Source organism: Microchirus variegatus (genome assembly GCF_963457635.1).
Source record: "Microchirus variegatus genome assembly, chromosome: 23".
Taxonomy (NCBI): domain Eukaryota; kingdom Metazoa; phylum Chordata; class Actinopteri; order Pleuronectiformes; family Soleidae; genus Microchirus; species Microchirus variegatus.
The window spans coordinates 5,976,233-5,995,709 of NC_139824.1; the positions used below are offsets into that span (position 1 = coordinate 5,976,233).

The 19,477-nt window shown below is 40.1% G+C and overlaps 1 protein-coding gene across 1 annotated transcript in view; it reads left to right on the forward strand.

The window, feature by feature from the left end:
- myo15ab (myosin XVAb) overlaps positions 1 to 19,477 on the forward strand; it is a gene marked incomplete at both ends in the record, with an annotated part of 59,850 nt that overhangs the window by 37,988 nt on the left and 2,385 nt on the right. Inside the window, 22 exons of the mRNA XM_083909322.1 lie at positions 11 to 71; positions 316 to 409; positions 1,787 to 1,904; positions 5,984 to 6,099; positions 6,191 to 6,250; positions 6,369 to 6,444; positions 6,545 to 6,660; positions 6,754 to 6,872; positions 8,074 to 8,215; positions 9,789 to 9,900; positions 9,993 to 10,067; positions 13,640 to 13,845; positions 13,938 to 14,056; positions 14,606 to 14,675; positions 14,776 to 14,848; positions 14,959 to 15,032; positions 15,116 to 15,198; positions 15,310 to 15,440; positions 15,969 to 16,063; positions 17,066 to 17,143; positions 17,245 to 17,341; positions 19,245 to 19,405. Coding sequence (XP_083765448.1) covers positions 11 to 71; positions 316 to 409; positions 1,787 to 1,904; positions 5,984 to 6,099; positions 6,191 to 6,250; positions 6,369 to 6,444; positions 6,545 to 6,660; positions 6,754 to 6,872; positions 8,074 to 8,215; positions 9,789 to 9,900; positions 9,993 to 10,067; positions 13,640 to 13,845; positions 13,938 to 14,056; positions 14,606 to 14,675; positions 14,776 to 14,848; positions 14,959 to 15,032; positions 15,116 to 15,198; positions 15,310 to 15,440; positions 15,969 to 16,063; positions 17,066 to 17,143; positions 17,245 to 17,341; positions 19,245 to 19,405 — 2,276 coding nt within the window. The remainder of the gene's footprint in view (positions 1 to 10; positions 72 to 315; positions 410 to 1,786; positions 1,905 to 5,983; positions 6,100 to 6,190; positions 6,251 to 6,368; positions 6,445 to 6,544; positions 6,661 to 6,753; positions 6,873 to 8,073; positions 8,216 to 9,788; positions 9,901 to 9,992; positions 10,068 to 13,639; positions 13,846 to 13,937; positions 14,057 to 14,605; positions 14,676 to 14,775; positions 14,849 to 14,958; positions 15,033 to 15,115; positions 15,199 to 15,309; positions 15,441 to 15,968; positions 16,064 to 17,065; positions 17,144 to 17,244; positions 17,342 to 19,244; positions 19,406 to 19,477) is intronic.

Below are 19,477 nucleotides of genomic sequence, written 5' to 3' on the forward strand. Positions count from 1 at the left end.
TGTTTCAAAGAAATCATCAAACGATACAACTCACCATCTCCACCAGCAGAACAGCTGCCACCTGGCAAGAGGTGAGACGCACCCACACACACACACACACACACACACAGACGAGTAGTTGCTCAGTTGAGTTTTTCTTGTAACTACAGCAGAGCAGCTGATTTTATCTTTGGTCACATAATTAACTGTGCTCGATGTAAAGCATTAACTACAGCAAACCACCTGGTCGTGATGTTGTTATTGCTCGCAGTGGGCACTGAGTACCAGGATGATTGTGTTTACACACACTAAAAAACACTGAATGAATGTCTTCAGGAGACCGGAGGGGAAGTTCAAGAAGAAGCAAACTGCTCGTGATGAAGCTTTACAGATCCTCAAACCACAGATGGAAAATCCTCCTGCTCCACAGGTAAACACACATCCAGCAGATGCTAAAAAATGTTGCACTTGCCAAAGCATTTCACAGATACATTTTACACGTATAATATAAACAATTATATCACATTTTACATTACGTATTACATTTTACTTACAGTATAATATTCATAGTACATATTACATGTAAGATACGTATAACTTTGTATTTGTATCAGGATCAGCCTCAGTCAGCTTTTTTATATCCTCTGATTAAAGATAATAACAGTTTAGTCAACTTTAGTTTGATTACATTCCTTAGCTTTTGTCTGATTCATAATTCATGAATACATTTTATTTTGTTGTGGTGTTTTGAATCAATTAGTCAGTCCTTGATTGATGATTAATTTAGTTCACTTAGGGACACTCATACTTTTTCTGATCTAAGATCAACAATATTTATTTTATAACATTGTCTCTTATTATTCTGCACTTTAACCTCCATCTGCTGTTATTTTCGTGTCATGTCGTGGACTAAAGATGGAAGTTGACTTTATCTATAATATTGCAAATTTTTTATATGTTCATTAATATGTACTGTCCCATTATAAATGAATAAAAAAAAAAAAAAAAGATAATTTAACCATTTATACTGTAAAGCCTGTGGTATACTTCCGAGCACATGATACCTCGCATTGCGCCTCGTATTGCGCGAAACCTTGTATACTCGTATACTATACAACATCAGTGTCCTGTAGTGTCCCACTTCATCATCGGGTGGCGGTACAAGTCTGGACGCAGGGCATAGGACGTATTCCTACCAAAGAAGAGGATAAATGCACGGGTCCACATGAGCGGAGAGCTTCATTTTGCAACGATGGCAGCGAGAATGACGCTAGTAGAGGAAGAGCTGTCGAGCGTGGAAGGATTTCGGTGTGCGACCATTTCAACGAGAAACAATGCATGACGGTGATGAAGAAGAGCTGTTTTGTCTGTTGCTGGATAAAGAGAAACACATACAGAGGAAAAGAAGACTCCTGCATGTGCACATGCAGCATTTCTTGTTGGGTCAGCACTCGCTGTGTGTGGAAGTATACCAGGGCCTTTAGACTTTGTTGATGGCTCGGCTCATTAGATGCTATCTGGACTGGTCAAGCAGCATGCTAAACCAAACATGTAATGCAATGCAGGAAACCCTCAACAAGCCTTTTATACTCTAGAAATCTAGAAAGGTGGAGATGGTAAAACTTTGCCAGAGGAAGCAGTGTGAGGCAGCATTGGTGTAGCAAGAATTGTGGCAGGTCCATCTGTGATTGGAGTGTGACTAATAGATTTTAGTCAATTTCTACATGGCTTCATTACTCAGCTGTGTGTCTTTACCACTTGACTTCAGATGCAAAAACCCAAATAAATGCTCTTGGTTGTGTTCCAGCCCAAACGTCCTGCTGCTCCCCCACCTTCTGCAGCCGCAGTCAAAGAGGTGGAAGTAAAACCCACCAAGAGCGCGAAGACACGAGCACCTCATCGTCCTCTCCCCAAACCTCCTCCAAGTACGCACATCCTCACAGCAAGTATACGGTCGACTCATCCACGTATTCCAGCACACATCACTTTGCAGTTAAATGTGTCCTGTGGAGTTTTCCCAAGAACAGATTGTGTGTAGCTGAAAGGCCCAACAATTATGTTGAATCCACTTCTGTCCTCATCAAAACATAATTTTATTGTTTTAAACTTTTTATTTGTCCTTGTTTTGTTTCTTTGCCAAACAGCCTGTTACCATTTCTATGAACCACTTCCTGCCTGACTACATACTAAATGACAAAAAAGAAAAACATCCAACCATATATATCTCATAATAGGCTAAGTGTCCCTTTAGATTTGATGCAGTTATGGCTAAGCACCCATTGATGACAGAAGGAGAAATTAATCAGTGAGAGTCTTTATATTTTGTTGGGTCATTACGCTTCTTCCTCACCCCTCTTTAACCAGTCTCCTGTGCACTGACCTCTTCTACGATGTGCCAGTTATCAAACATTCATCTGCTGGATCTCATTTTATTGGATTTCCTTGTGGACAATGAGTATTAATTAAGATAAGGTCAAGAAGGTAGTTAAATGGGGGATGCACAAACAGCCTCACAGCAGGCTTGTGGCAAAGTGACAAATGACCTTGACTCTGAGAAATGTGCATTTCCTTGTTGTCTTGTGGCAAACTGACATACAATTATAACATGGTTTGATTAAAATGCACCACATTCGGAGACAGTGACATGTTTAGTTTTTTTCATTCTCTCACATTGTGGACCCCACTCATATTAAGTGAAAACTTGTGAGGATAATCATACTATTTTGGGGATGGAAACAATTTAATGTTGCATTGAGTCACTGAATCAAAGTGAGTTTATATGTAAAACAGCAGCCATATGGGAACTGTAATCAAGTTTAAACACTGGAGAGCATTTGCTCACAGATGAGGCTTCACTGTTACCCAGTGTTACACTATGTTCCTGCACATACCGCACACATAATTGTCCCACCATCTGTTTTATTTTTATAAACATCAAACCTGATTAATTCACTTTCACGTGTCAGTAACAGGCGGAGATTGAAATTGTCACAGCAGCGGAAAATTATCACATGATGAGAGGAGGCAGTAAAGTGACAATAACCGATAGCTGTAAACATATTAAATATGGTAAATAGCTACTGACAACGTGTACGAGAGAGACAGAGGGAAAGAGAGAGACCTTGGCCAAGCTCAATTGAGGGGAAACAAACTGCCACATCTGCTGTTTTTCACAAAAGTAGTGAGGCCTTTTAGGTTTGATAACATTAGACTATTCTAACCTGCAGCTGCAGCTTGCTGTGTTTGACTAACTCTTTTAGCAACCTGTGTGTCAAAGCACCATGAGCTATGTTATTGAGTGGCCCAACAGACCAACAAACCAAAATAGAATATATAACAGAGTTTGTGGGCTGCAAATGATAAATGAAACTGTGTATAAACTGTCTCGAGCATTCAAATGAACACGTTTCCTCAATCTCTCATCGCATATTATGGTCACTTTATGATTCAGTACAATACATTTCTTTCCTAACCTTTAACATGCTGACTGCAACTTGAGCCTCAATTCTTTAAAGCTTCTACTTGTTTAAACAAAATAAGGAAGTAAGTCAATTTTATTTCTAAAGCACATTTAAACACATTTTATACTGACCACCAAAGTACTGTACATACTGGATAAAGAGAAAAGAGAAGAGTAATAAATAGATATGCAAACATAATTAAGAACAATTGGGACAAGTATACACTGACTCAAAGACCCAAGGTGATAGACATTAAAGACCGGAAGTTCCAATTAACGCTGTTTTTTAGTGTGTATCTGCGTCCTTACCTTGTTTAAGAAGCCCTGAAGGTTCTAAACAAACAGTTGAGAACGCTGTGTTTTATTGTAATCTTGGGCTCAGCGACATCTCTGAAAAAACCCGGTCCGGTTACGTAAACAGCAGTTCTCCTGAACAGCAGATCCTCCTGCTCCGGGCACTAGTCCGGGCACATCCGGTTGCGTACATTGAACCGCAGAAGAAGAATAACGTCAGTTGTGGAGATGTTTCACGAGCGACAGTGTCTCATGACTCTGGGTCTGACTCTGGGTCAAAGTCATAAAAGGGACTGCGGCGGGGAGTCGTGAAGAAGCTATTTTTAAACATTGTTAAAACAATGTTTTTATAGTGAGCAGCAGTGCATCCACTGTTCCAGAGGGGGGAGCTGTGCTTCTGAGAGCGGGTGTGTTGAATATGTCACTTCCGGGTACTGGCCAATCACAACACAGTCTGTCTTCTGGGTGTGAAAGTTGAGTCTGAAATCTCGCAGCTGGGAAACACCGTCAGAAAAGAGGATTTCTATCGGCTTGTTTACGTTAAGTTTAAGTTATTGTATGTAAGTAGACCTCTATAACTAACATATATGTGCAACAGGACCACTCTATGTGAGCTTTAAAGAGCTGGGAAAGCCTGTGAAAACAATAGAGTTTTGAGCCTCGATTTACAAACAAAGGGCATGTCTAATGTCAAGTTGCAACTGATTTCACAGTCGAGGGGCAGCAACTGCAAAAGATCTATCTCCCTTTTGCCTGAGCCGAGATCAGAGGACATGAAGAAGGTCTGCATGATCTCAGAGACGTAGAAGATAACTGGGATTTTGAAATTAATCCTAAATGGACTGAGACGCTGTAAAGATACTAAAACTGGGGTCGGTAGCCTATAATAATTTGGGATTTTTGCGCACACACCAATCAGTCAATGTCCTCTGCGTTTAACCCATCCTTATTGCACACCAGTTGTGAACACACACAAGCTGGGCACAGGAGCAGTGGACCTTCCACTGGGAGGGAAGAGACCAGAGTAGACGCAGTTACAATGAATGACTTTTTCCACATCATGATATGAGAGAAAGGGTTTGATTTTAGTAAGGGAAACCGCAAAAAAAATATTTTTAGAATATGTCAAATTTCAGCATTCCCTGAGGACATACGTGCAACTATCATGGTCTGATACTGAAGAAAAATGTATAACATTTTTTATTATTATAACTTTTTTGGAACAAATTGAATTATTTTTAGATAAGGACATCCTCAAAAAGTACATCCGAGTGTGATTATTAATGTCATTTCTTTGATTCACGGCCACCGCTGCTGCAGCTGATGATGGTGTTGGCAAACTAAAACTGACCTCCTGTTGTTTTCAGAACACCTGCATGCATCTGTCCCTTTCACCTCACACAGTACTTTTGCCACCACATCCCCCTTTAAAGCCACACAGTTTTTTTGCTGAGCAGCAGTGCCCCCTGCAGTTACAAGTGGTCATTAAATCTGTTGATCTATGAGTGGTTAAACTGTTCTCGTGTGCACAAAACAGCAAAGCTGTGTACTTTATAACATTACTCACTGTATTTTCTACCTCATTCATGCTGCTTCTGTAAAGTTGAGTCCATATCAGTTCCCAGTAATCCTGTCACACACCAAACTTGGTTCAGGATTCTTGATATTTTAGCTTTTTCTTCGCTAAATGTCAGGGATTAATTAATTTCTAATAATCCACAGTTTAATGTCACTGTTGGACTTGTTTTGCCTGATTCTGGAAGATGTAAACACTGATTATCACTGAGTTAAGCACGTCTCACAGGACGATCCTACTCTTTCTCCCCCGTTACAACTCAATGCACCATCAAAATATTTAAAAGCTGATATTTTACGGTTAAAAAAGGTTTCAAATATCAGCTCTGGGTTCTTTTTATGATAAAGAACTCCTGCTGGCAATAGTGTATCATCCTCTGAACATGTTTTTGCCAGTAAGTTGCATCTACTCCAAATCTTTTATCCCTTCTGCAATTCCTCTTTTAACTGTTACATAGATTATTAAACCCTTGGCATCTTTTCACATTGCCTTTATTATTTATTCCACTGAATATTTTGTATCTGTTTGACTAGGATTTTGTGTATATGTGGTTTCAGTCAAATTACCCACCAGTTCATATTCATTACATTGAATAAACAAACAGCATTTTTTTTTTTCTTCTGAAACAAGTGTGTTGAGCAGTGTGAAACTGAAGCTATCTTTTTTTCATGCAGTTTCTCGAGAGCTCCCGATAGAGACAGAGAGCATCCAGACACAACTTCACCAGAGAAGCAACGAGGAGCACTACACTTACACCAACGTTCCCTGGAGACTGTACCTCAGGAAGGAGGTGTGTGCAAACACAAACACACACACAGAAATAACACGATCCACTATCAAAAAATTGTGTTTTGGTGTGAGTGTTTTTTTTTCTATTACAGGTTTTCTATCCCAAAGACAGCTTCAACAATCCTGTGGTTCTAGACCTCATTTTCAAACAGGTGAGATGGATGGATGGATTGACATTAGACCCATTTATTGTGTACTTTCCTGACAACAAACAGCTCAAACTAATTGATTCATTTAAACATTTCTTCTTCTCTGTCTCCTCTCGTGCAGATAGTGAACGACACGCTGTCAGAGGCGTGTGTTCGCATCACCCGGGATGAAAGGCAGAAAATGAAATCTCTTTTCGGTAATCTGTTTTTACCAGAGACGTGTTTTTCGGACTGTAAGGTTAAAATATGAAAAGGAAATTTCATGAGAGGGTGTGTGTCTGTTTGTGTGAATGACAGCAAAACACAGCATTGAACAGAATATGGATCCAGTGGAGGAGAACGTGAAGAAAGCCGTTGTGACGGCAGCGAGGGAAACCTGGGAAATATACTTCTCTCGACTTTTCCCTGCCTCGGTGAGCACCTTAAATCCAGACAAGAGCATAATTACAGGATGTGTTACTTTGATTTTTGTGTTTACATGTGTTAATGTGTGTGTTTGTTTGCAGGGGAGTGTAGGAACAGGTGTGCAGGTGTTGTCAGTGTCACACAGTGGAATTAAGCTGTTGAAGACTGTGAAAAGCAGCGCTGCAGTTCCAGATTACTTCAGAGTCCTACGACCATACACGTATGTGCTGCTTTTTCCATATCTTTCAGTGAGAAAGTTATCGGTCGCAGACAGTTACCACACTGATTTTCTTTTGCTTCAGTTTTAACATTTACATTGATTTGTGTTAATAAAACTGTCTCACAGGGTTGGATTAGCAGTTAATCCAGCCAAGTGCAGGCTTTATTCTGGCATTTCATTCACTCATTATCTACCAGTGTCTTGCCAGTCCCAGCTGACAGATCGCCAGTCCATCACAGGGTCAACACACAGAGACAAACAACCATTCACTCTCATGTTCACACCTATGGTCAATTCAGAGTGTCTGATAAACCTAATCTGCACCAGAGTAACCACATGCACATGGGGATAACATGCAAACTCCACCCAGAAAGGCCCTTGGCCAAACCGGGATTCAAACCGGTGACCTTCTTGCTGTCAGGCAACAGACCTCTGGCTTTTCATTCTTTTCTAAACATAATTTGCAATTCATATTAGCTGTTGTTGTAACCACCAATACATTTTTTCACAGCTTAGGACCGAAAAAACCTGATTCCATTTGCTTTCATTTCTATTTAGAATTTAAAGTATTAAGAGGCCACATGGTTGGTGTAGTCGTTAGCACTCTTGCCTTTGCAGCAAGAAGACCTGGGTTCAAGTCCTTGTTGGAACAAGGGCCTTTCTGCATGCAGGGTTCTCTGGCTTCGTCCCACAGTCCAAAAACATGCATATGGGGATTAGGTAAATTGGACACTAAACTGACGATAGGTGTGAGAGTAAATGGTTGTTTGTCCTGTGGCCCTGTGATGAACTGGTGATCTGTCCAGGGTGTAATCTTAGCACCCCCCGCGACCCTCATGGAGGATAAAGCGGTAGAAAATGAATGGATTTAAGGTATTAAGTAAATAAAAAAATCAGAATCATACCACGCAGCAACAGTGGGTAGTAAATCATTACATTTCTTAAGACAATTCCACATGACGTAACGTTTAAAAAAAGGCATGTATGTGACATCTGTATTTTTTATATTTTTCACATTTTAGTGTTATGTTTTTGCATTTCTACAATTCATATTAGTGTTTCATGTTATAAGCATACATTACCTGTATACCTTCCGCACTTGCACTTGCCAATATGACCAACAGAGGCCGCCAGAGGCTTGTTGTGTGATTGGGAAGTCTGCCATCTCTGATTGCCTTGTTTTTTTGTTTGTTTTTTCCAGCTATGCAGACATCTTGTTTGTCACCATCCCATCTGAGAACATGTTGGAGTTCAACCTGACCAATGAGAAGCTGATCCTTTTCTCAGCCAAGGCACTGCAAGTCAAACACCTCATCGATGCCTTCATCAGTGAGATTAAAAGGGTACAGCACACACACACACTGAGGTTATAATAGTCTTGGATTTTTCATTAGTTTTTGTTTTTAATTAAAAATTAGTTCGTTTTAATTTTGGGTTTGCTCGTTTTTATTAGTTTTTACAAAGGTGATAATAAGTATTGAGAAAAAGAGAAAAAACACTTCATATGAACCCAAAAGGATTATGTATGAAATAAATTTACAAATACGAAAACAAAGCACATTTTCGCTACAATCTTAGTTCGTTTTAAAAACACACAATTCAATTTCAGTTCTTTCTTTTTTTTAACTCTAGGTTTTATTTTTATTTCAATTAACGAAAATTTGTTTACGTTAACTATAATAACCTTGGCACGCACATACATACACATGTACTTAATTTCACCAAAATAATAAAGCAATTAGTCCAATGTTGGAACGTCCAACAGGATCTTACCACTCTATTTCTGTGGTTAGCGCTCTCGACTTTGCAGCAAGAAGACCCGGGTTCAAGCCCCGGTTGGAACAAGAGCCTTTCTGCATGGAATTTGCATGTTCTCCTCGTGTGTGCTTGGGTTTTCTCCGGGTTCTCCAGTTTCCTCCTACAACATGCAATATAGGGATTAGGTCAATTGGTCACTCTAAATTGACCGTAGGTGTAAATGTGTGATTGAATGGTTGTTTGTCTTTATTTGTGGCCCTGCGATGAACTGGCGAACTGTCCATTGTGTACCCCGCCAATCACCTTATGTCAGCTGAGATAGGCACAGTGCCCCCGCGACCCTCTTGTGGAGGATAAAGACTGTTGGATGGATGGTTCAGCATTAAACAAAGCCATCTCTCCAATTTCTCTTTGCATGTGTGGATAAGGTTACGGTCAGAAAACATTTAGTCATTTTTCAGATTTTTTTTGTTCTCACTCTGTCCTCATTAACCACAGCTTAACCACAGCTGATTTGTCTCCGTCACTGAGCCACGGATGCCAAATGCCCATTAACTGAGGTTTCTTAAATATCTGACGGTGGCTCAGGGAGCCTCGTAGAAAATTCATTCATTAATTTTTTGACTCCAGTCAGCATCTAGTCAGTGCTTGTCTCAAGTTTCTATAGCATGAAGCGACTAGGAATATTTCCACTCCCCCTGGATGGGATGCTAGTTCACTGCAGAAAACTTCCCCCTATACTTCCCTTTATCTTGGTGGTAAGAAGAGAGTTTTTAGGTTGGAGGAAATGTGATATTCTCGCTGGTCATGTGGTGTGTTGAAATTACAAGCACAATCATAAGTTGAAGAGAATTTCTCCTGTTCTTGCCAAGGAGCTGTTGAAAGGAGCTGGATATTGTGTGAATGTCACGTCTTTATAAAGGTTTATCTTAAAGCTTAAGAATAACTTGGAGGTGATTTCCAAACACTCAGATGCACAACATGCCCGCATATCACCTCCATTCAAACTGCGACAGAAATTGTTTCGTCTAGTTTGTCTAAAAATAGCCAAGAAGCTCTTTTAATGAGCAGAAAACATGCAAAAGTAAATAATCTCTAATGTAACAGTGTGCTATGTACACATTTGTGTGGTTGTTTTTCTACTTTTTTCTCTCTCAGGACTCAGACTATGTGATTGCTGAACGTAACTTTGTTAGAGACGAGCACTCCATGCTCAGTTTCCACAAAGGAGATATCATCAGGCTGCAGGTCATGGACGGACTGGAGAAAGGTGACAGACTGCACATGGAGTGGAAGTGTGGTTAATATATGAGTGAACCTATGAGACACATTTCTGTGTGTGTGTGTGTGTGTGTCCTTCAGGCTACATCTACGGCTGCGTGGTGAGGAAGAAGGTGGTGTTTTTGGAGGAGCTGAAGAGAGACACTCAAGACTTTGGTGAGTTTTCACGATGATATTTTATTTTTACCTGATTCAATGACCTGATTTGACCTCATTTCAAATCACATCAGTAACCAGCATCCTGGCATCAGGTTCAAATATAAACTAAATAAACTGCTTTGGAAACTTCACTAACCCTGCTTATGTCTGAGTGGCCTGCAGGTATTTGACAAATATTTTACATCAAGGAGAAAAACAGGTGCAGGCATGTTGACATTGCCCACAGCACTTTTTCAATACAATACTGTATCACAAAATAATTTCCCAGAGTAGAAGAGGATGGTGCAATTTGTAAAGTATCGATTCAATGTTGTCTCTTGAGGACAAGTAAGATGAGAAAGTATCTGACACGAGGAGAAGTCACGTCAAAACAGATAGTGGACATCACAGACGCCAGTGAAAGTGCACCTGCACACATATTTGTAATTTACTGTGTTTTTCTTTTAACTCGAAAATGTAGACTCCTGTAATTCCCATAAACCAACGTTTTGTTTGAATTTCCATCTTTTCTCACACAAGCAAATACATTTTTTATTCTGCTTATTTATTAAAAAGGCAACATATTTTTTTGTATTAACCATGAAGGCATTCAGTGTGAAATTCTGACATTTGAATTTTGCATCAGGTATCAATATTTTTGGGAATGCCTCAAAATCTGGAGAGAAAAGTGCTAAATCTGCAAAACCTTTCTACAAATGGCTCCTGATGATGTAACAGAAACTTTTCACATCACCCTAACGCTGAAAGAGCAACAGCAAATAAATCACTCAGCCATGCAGATTGTAGCTAACCGTCGTGTGATTTCATCAATTGTTTGATTGTTTCTAGCCTTGACCTCACTACTGAAGTACTCTAAATATGTTAATCAATGCAGCTTTGCATTTTAAAGCTCAAGCTCCAGCGCGGAACCTCATCGCCCCCTGTGGACTTCTGAGTAATTACCAAAACAGTGTGCTCTACTAAAACAGTTTTCTCTTTTCATAGACACATAAACAAATCTCAGAGAGAGCCATGTGGAGCTGCTTAATTAGAATTAGAAACTCATTTGACCATGGTTTGAATGAAGTGGACATTTGTTTATGCTTTAAAGGTACACACTGCAGCTTTTAGGCTTGTTTTTAGCAGAAAAGTACATCAAAATAGTGTGAGTCTATTTTTACATTGTGGTGACCGGGAAAGTACACGTGTTACATTCACACCAATTTGTCAGCTGAGCCATTTAGGTAAGAACTGGTTGGAACCTCCCCACGCAGTGGTATTAGACTTTTAGACCCTGCTGTATATGGACACAACAAAGTGAGGTTTAGGACTGGGATCAGGCACGTGGAGGGTAAAGCTAAGTCTGGTTACTCTTTCGGGGAATTTATATAAATCAGTATGATTGTCCTCACAAGCGATATAAATACTCATGCATATAGTGTCTATAATTGGACCCATGAGTGCATTGTGTGCAAGGTTTTGTCGGTGTGCAGGGAAAGGAAGTCTTGTAAATGAGAGAGAAAAAACTAGCACATAATGATTTGAATGTGAATGAAAACCTGACCTGCTGCTGCTGCTGATAGCAGCGTATCGGAAATTCCAGCAGTGTATATGTTTGTTTGTATAACCTGAGGTGGAAACAGTACTCGACTCAAAAAAAAGTACTTTTACTTTGAAGAAATACTGAAGTGTAGTGCGGCATCTCTCTCTCACAGTTGACATTCGTCATTTTAGTGCAGACCATTCCATAAAACATTTATGAGTGAAAAATATAGCAATTCATGGTGTCATATATTGTGGATTTTTATTTTTATTTATTAAATGGGGGGGGGGGGGTTCAGCAGCAAATATGAAGCACGAGACAGTTACAAATTTACACAGTTAAAACTCAAACAGACAACAAATAAAAGAATCCAGATTCAATTTACAAGCACATCATGAAAAACAAGTGCAGCCTCAACAACTCTCAGTTTGGATTTGAAAGCATTCAATGAAATTGACTGGAAATTAGTTAGTTTCCAGTCTTTCTGCAACATATTCCTTGAAAAAGGTGCAGAATGTAAAAAAGCCCTTTTACCCAGTTCAGTACGGACATATGGAACAGAAAGCAACAAATGATTTTGTGAATGGAAAAAGTGCGGCTCAGCACTTCTCAGTGAAATTAAGGTACAAATGTAAGTAGGCAGTAGTTATAGTAAGTATTAATAATAAGAGTCACCTTTTCGCTTGCTCCATCTTAATCTAATTTCACTATACCAGTGGGTGAGGTATATGTGAGGAAGAGGAGGATGATGATGAGAGAAGTTATCTTATTTGGAATAAATCTGCATCCTGTGAAAAGTAGCTGACTCTTCAAGACCTATTTACACCACTGTATTTTAACGTTGGTGATAATGGTGTTGCTTGTTGTTCAAGAGCTCAATGTTTTCTCTCAGGGCTCCACCAGCTTTGTTGTTGTTTTTGTCTGCCAAATTCTGTGATCAATGGCATAATACTGTATGTATTGGAATTATTTGACTGAAAGTTGGTTTTAAGAGAGTCAGGGCTGTGCCATTTAAGGACATGTCACCCTAAATACTTGACACTTTAACCTGTACAAGCTGAAAAAGATGTTATTTTGCTACTACATACAGGTTTCTACAGAGCCCTGCTACGGTCAGGTTTGGAAAAAATAAAAATCGTTTGTAAACTGTTCCCTCGGATTAGTAAACCGTTCCCTCAGTTTGCTTAACTGCTCCCTCAGTTTAGTAAACCGTTCCCTCAGTTTAGTAAACCATTCTCTAAACTGAGGGAACGGTTTACTATACTGACCACTATTATCAACAGTCTATAGTATAGTTTTTCACCCACAACTTTTGAGAAATGCTGGTGGATTCGGACCAGAAACTCATCTTCCCGACATAAATTGCAATATCCACCCTGCGACCAGACCTCATCCTTTTGACCAACTCTTGCCAGCTCGCCTACATCATTGAGGATGCAGTTGTTGAAGCTTTTGAGCATAAGAAGCTGCGATACTCCAACTGAGCAGCCGATGCAGAGGACAGAGGCTGGAGGGTGAAGGTGGGCCCGGTGGTGGTAGGATGTTGGGGCTTTGTGCCCAGCTCCAGGGATCTAGGAGACCTAGAAGACCTAGAAGGCCTAGCCGCCACCACTGAGAGGACCAGTCACTGGATTTATTTCAAAAGAAGAGACGTGACCTGGGCTGTCAAGGGGAAAACTAACCAGAGGTCAACCTTTGGTGGGCCTGCCTCAGCAGAGGGTGTATTGTGATAAAAGGCCTGAAACACCCTGTGCTGCTGAGGTATACAACTGACAATGTGTCGTGGTGGTGGTCACGACACCTTGGCTGCCATCTCCAGTTTATTTCCCACTGAAAGTGCTGCAGAACATTATGGATGAGAACACCCAGTGCTTTATTAAAGAAAAAACTTCTGCAGACTGTTCAATAGCAGTCCATTATTCACTGTCATTTCCAGATTTACTTTTTCAGTCTCAGTAAATGATGTTGTTTAAATGTCCCTACGTACCATACGACAAACAAAACCTACTGTTTAACTGCATTTTGTCGTCCCTCTTCTCTGCATCAGGCTGGAAGTTTGGCGCTGTGTTCGGCCGCCCCGGTGCATTTCCTGCCGAGTGCGTCCATCCCGTCGCTCCTCCAGACTTCCTGTCAGTGCCGCTGGACCGTAAGTCTGAGCCTCGAGGGGGAGCGGGACAGTTCGCTGTGTCTTCTGCCGTCGCTGTTGCCGTAGTGTCCACCATGGCGGCACATGAGATAGATCAAACAATTGAGGTATAAAGGCATGCGCGCACACACAGTCGTGCTATCTCCCCGTCTGACAGTGTCAGGTTGTTTTTTTTCACTGTCAAACTTTTGCCTCTCAGAAAGTTTCCCTCGATGGCTTTGCTGAAGGAGATCTGGATGAAAAGGCCCTGCAGGACAGCAAATATGACATGGTGGAGTTTGCCAGGAAGTACTTCAGACAGGGACCCAGTGGGAGAGGGTGAGATGAAGAAAAGATGCACACACAGGAAAATCTACGAACAGAAATCTCATGTTCAGATCTACTGGTAGAAATCAATGAAGCACACGTTCTATTCCATTCTAGTAACATGCAACTTAATACTTCTAATACAAGTTACTTGCTGGTCTATCTACATTTAATCAACAGTTTTGTTTTTAATTAATTACATGAGCTTAGATCAGGGTGTGATGGAGCAAGAAAACCTCTAAAACATGCAGGGCAGTGGGTCTCCAGGACCAGGATTGAGAAACCCTGGCTTAGATGTCACAAAACTCCAGGGTACCAGTCAACAGGTTACTCCTACCCACTGTCACCCCTTATATTAATACATTTATAGATTAAAAAAAAAAAAAGTGTTTAAAATCAGCTTCATCAACAACCTTGGAGTAATAATTAGTTATTTATACATCAGCAATAATGGTTGTCTTACATAATAATAACAACTTTAGGCATTATTTTTTTTGACTAAAATATATGAATTTATAATCTCAATTTCTCACTATGTTCTTTTGTTTGTTTGTTTATCAGTGACTCCCTGAAGAGCAAAAGCAAGAACAGAGACTTGAGAGAACCCATTGAAATGATCAAGTTCTCGAAGGTGCCTTTCATTTTTCTAGAACAAACAATGTCTCAGCGCCTTGACTCTGTGTGGTATTTGGATCTGTTACAGTTTTCTTGATTGATTTTCTCCTTGTCAGAATCCTCTGACTGAGTCTCTGATCGAGTTCAGTGATGCAGCCATGAACAGAGTAGCCACTGATCTCTTCTTGGGTAAGTTCTCTCCTTCTCCACCTGTCACATGATACTCAGCTGTTATCAGTCATGTTCAAATTAGGATTTCTCTATACATCTGTGTGTGCCTGGTTGTGTTTTTTGTGTAGCGGTGATGCGTTTCATGGGTGATTCGCCTTTACGGGGTGTGACAGAACAGGAAGTGGTCAGCACCTTCCTGAAGGTAAGTACACAGGACTGTTATGCAGACTATTGTATTTCAAATAGTTTAATGATGATGTGTGCATGTGTGTCCTTCCTTCACAGCTCATAGGAGAGTTCACGTTGATGAGGGACGAGGCTTACTGCCAGCTCCTCAAACAGCTCACGGCTAACACCAGCTCCAAACCGTGAGTGTATCTGCTGCACATCACACACTATAAACCAACACACTCTTCACTTCTCATTCCTCACTGAGTCTGTGATACTGAGTGTGTCTGTGTCTCTCTTGTTTTGTACAGTGATAGTTGCCAAAGAGGCTGGAGGCTGCTGTACATCCTGACTGCTTATCATCGCAGCTCTGAAGTCCTCAAGCCTTTCCTCCTGAAATATCTGCAGCAGGCCTCTCGCAGCGCTGGCACACAGTATCAGGGTAAAAACACACACATATGCTATGAAGTGATAGTTATGTTTTATTAAGTGTGGTTGTCCAGGTAGTGACACATAGTCAGAGCTGTGCACACCGTCTTCTGGCCCCCTGCTGGCCACTGAGGGCACTTTTACAGTTTTGTCCACTTTAAATGGACCAGAATTTGTTTTCCTCAGTTAATACGCTTTGTTAGGGCAGGTGTGAAAGCTCAACTGAACTCTGGTGAGGACCGAACAAGCGAACTCTGGTTCACCTGAAAAAGTGCGTCTCGGCTTAGCTTTATAAGTGAACCCTGGTGCGGTCTCACCTGCTGCTCGTATGGGAAGCCTCTTGTAAAAAAAACTATTCCGTGCTGGGTTAGGGTTAGGGTTGAGTGTTGGCAATGTGTTGGGGCACATTGTTGGGGCTGGCAAATCATGGAGCACTGACTTTCTGTCATTACCTCATAATTTCCCCAAAAAAAAAAGTTTAAGTCTGCTGTTATGTGTTACCATAGCAACTAACATGTCACATTCTCTGTAAATGCATCAGGCATAGCCAAAGCATGTGAGCAGAACCTGAAGAAGACGTTCCAGTATGGCGGCCGCATTGTTCCACCCAACAACATGGAGCTGAAGGCTATGATGGTCAGTGCACTGGTGGAGGAAACATTCAGATCCGTTACTTCATTAAAACTAGTGATATTCACAGGTTAAAGACACTCCATGATTCATTAATGATTTACCTTCACTCATGTTTGCAATTCCTACCCTCTGATCAGTCACACCAACCCCTCACATACAGTACAATAAGATACTAATGAACATAGCAGCTTACAGGTCGAAATGCAAAACACAGTCCTTATGTTTTGGTCATTTACCATAGTGAAACATTGTCTTGCAATATATTGGTCTTTGCATGATCACTGTTTTGTGATATTATTATTATGGATCAGGTATCGTATCGTAAGTTGAGTACTGTATTACTAATTTAAGAAGTAAATTCATGTATATTATAATGTATGTTTATTATTTTATACTCTGTATACTATATACATTTAAATGTAAACAATTGTCTGTTGCTTTCAAACCAGTGTCACAATGCTGATTTAGCCTATCAGGTCCACACGAGTCTCTCTGTGTTTATATCGGCATTTAGATCACAGGCTGCTGCACTGCAACACTCCCTCAGTCAGGTCTGATAGTTTTGCCTGTTTTCAGACAAAGGACGCAGCATGCAAATTATGTTACATAATTTCTGTGCCCAAAGATGGAAAACAGAGGCAACAACAAACAAATAACCAAAAGTTATGCACTGCTGCTTGACAGCTTGTGTGGCATGAAAATAGTCTGTAAAAAATTTTACAATTTCCTGTTTTTCGTTTAATGTTTTTCCACAAAGTGTTTCACACAGCTGGGTTAGGAAAATGAAAACATTGTTTATTTAGAAACCACTGGCTTTGGAGATGACTACCACAGAGCGTGTAGGAAGTCAAAACACAATCAAAGATACACACATACTTTTTTATTCTTAAAATCACAATTCACAATTATCTTGAAGTGGTACCATGAAGGCTTCAGTCATAGGACAACATGTCTAGTATGTGTGCCGTATGTTTACTCACTGATTTTGTGCTTGTGCCTCCTCAGGCGGGACGAAGTTCAAAACGGCAGCTCTTTCTCTTTCCTGGAGGAATCGAACGCCACGTGAAGATAAAAACATGCTCTGTAGGTGTTGAGCTACTGTTGGAAGTTTACCAGTAAAGCTATCTAAAGCTGATTTGCTGGCTTCTCATAGACACGGATGCTGATGCGCTTGTGTTTTCCAGGTTGCCCTGGAGGTGATTGAAGAGCTGTGTTATGAGATGGCTTTGCACCGACTGGAAGCCATGGAGGAATATGCCATATTTTTAGTCACCAATCGAGGTGTGTTCACACGCTTGTCCTTCTGTCACGCACTCACATTAAATGTTGAAATAGTTCAGAGGGGTTAATCTCTTTGTTGCCAGTGAAGCATCGCCACTCACAGATCACATGTCAAACTGCTCTCTGGTTTCTTGCTGTGGGAGAAAGTCACTCTTGTTCGTGACTCCTGATCTGGTCGTCATGGAAAAATAACAAGAGAAGAGCAGCAGCATCTCATTTCTGATACTGACACTGAAAAACACTGAGTCTCTGTCGATAACAACCCAGTGCGCATGTTCCTCTCCATTATCGAATAGATGTGCAGTCTCTCGATATATGTATATATTTAGATAAAAGGTTGCACAAAATAATGGCATTAGTGAATAAAATAGTGTTAATTTCATTTTTTTCTGCTTCATCAAGTTTTCAGTGCTGTAAGCCCCTGCTCTCATTTCAGGCCTTGAGGCGCTCTGACAGCGCACTCTGCATTCTGTTGTTTGTTTTTCTTGCTTTAGCATTAAATATCTCCACATGAAAACAGCTGACAGCTGCTTTCACGTCTATTCTATTCAGAAACGCAGCAGGTCACTCAGCATGTGGTTCTACAAATATTAACGTGACTTTTCAGGGATTATGACGTATGTGTGAATCTTTTATCCCGCTATTTGTTTTTTTTGGCTATAGCTGGCGAGATTCTGGTACCGGGCTGATAATCCTGCATAGCAATCTTCAAAATAAGTTTTTAATATTGATCATATCACTTTGCGATGCAGCAATCAGCCACAACATTAACACCAGTAGCTGGTTCTTTTTTTGTAAGATAGATATAGCGAGAAACTGAACCTAAACGTCACATCACATTGTTGCTGGTTGAGAATGAACTCTTTTTGCCACAATGTATTTATTCATTTTTTTTTTTTACATTATGACATATAGCTTTAAGTATCCTTATGTTTCACTAATTTCACAAATAAACAATGCTCCTCTAGCTTAAAATCAGCATAAAGCAATAAAAACTCCACAGGAACATCTGCTACTAACCACCTAGCCAAATTTGAATGTCGCTAAATGTTTACAAATTAGTTTTTAAATTATGTAAATTTCAGTAACGTTCTGTGCTCTGTTAAGGTGATGAACGCACAGAACGCCTTTTCTTTTAAAAACAATGCATTGATTCCTCAATATCTCGATTAATTTGAATAGCCTAATCAGAGTGTTATCCCTTAACCACAACCAGTTAATGCCTAAACCTTTTACCGCACCACAATTCAAATATTAACAGAAAGAAATGAGGCTCTGTCTCATTAGGACCAGGTTTTGGTCTCCATGAGAGTGGTCTTGACAAGTGAGTGTTTTTTGAGTTGTTTTTTTTCCATAAAAAGTTCTTAAAAGGTATCAAATACACATACACACACATGCTTCATGTCTCATCCATTATTGTAATGAGTATTTTTCCAAAACACTGCAATGCATTTTACGGTATGAAACAAAGTCAGATCTATGAGTGCCCGTTCACATTTAAATAATCATTTATATGTATGTTTCTCTGGATAAAGACCCAACGAAATCTATCTTTTCAATTCCATCTCTTACATCTTCTTATCAAAACATTTGAATCTTTCTACATACAGTGAAACAGTGACCCTTTACTTTCTGTACACTTTGTGCATATGTAAGGAAGATTTTTGTTCTATTTATTCAATTCTACTGAAGTTTGCATTAACCATTTATAATGTATAAATTCATACATTCGATATTTTTCCTTTCACTGATTCAACTTGAATTGTGGATTTTTAGAAGAGTAAGATGTCGCCAAGTTGTAGAACTCAGATATGATACCTTTCCACCTTTCACTGATTAAAACCTGTTACATGTGTTTCCCGTTTGGTGTAAATGGCCTTGTGTTTTTTCTGTGTGTGTTCAGGTCAGAATGTGCGTCCTCTGAACAAAAACGAGTACATCTTGGATGTGGCGACAGAGGCCGAGTTAGTCGACACCAACTACAGCTTTTGGTTCAGAAGAGTTGTCTGGACGCAGCCGCTCAAGTTTGAAAATGAGCTTTGTGTTGCGATGCATTATAACCAGGTACCACAGGTGATATTACACATATCTGTTGTGTGGGAGTGCATGTGTGCACATATGTTTTTTTTTTGTTTT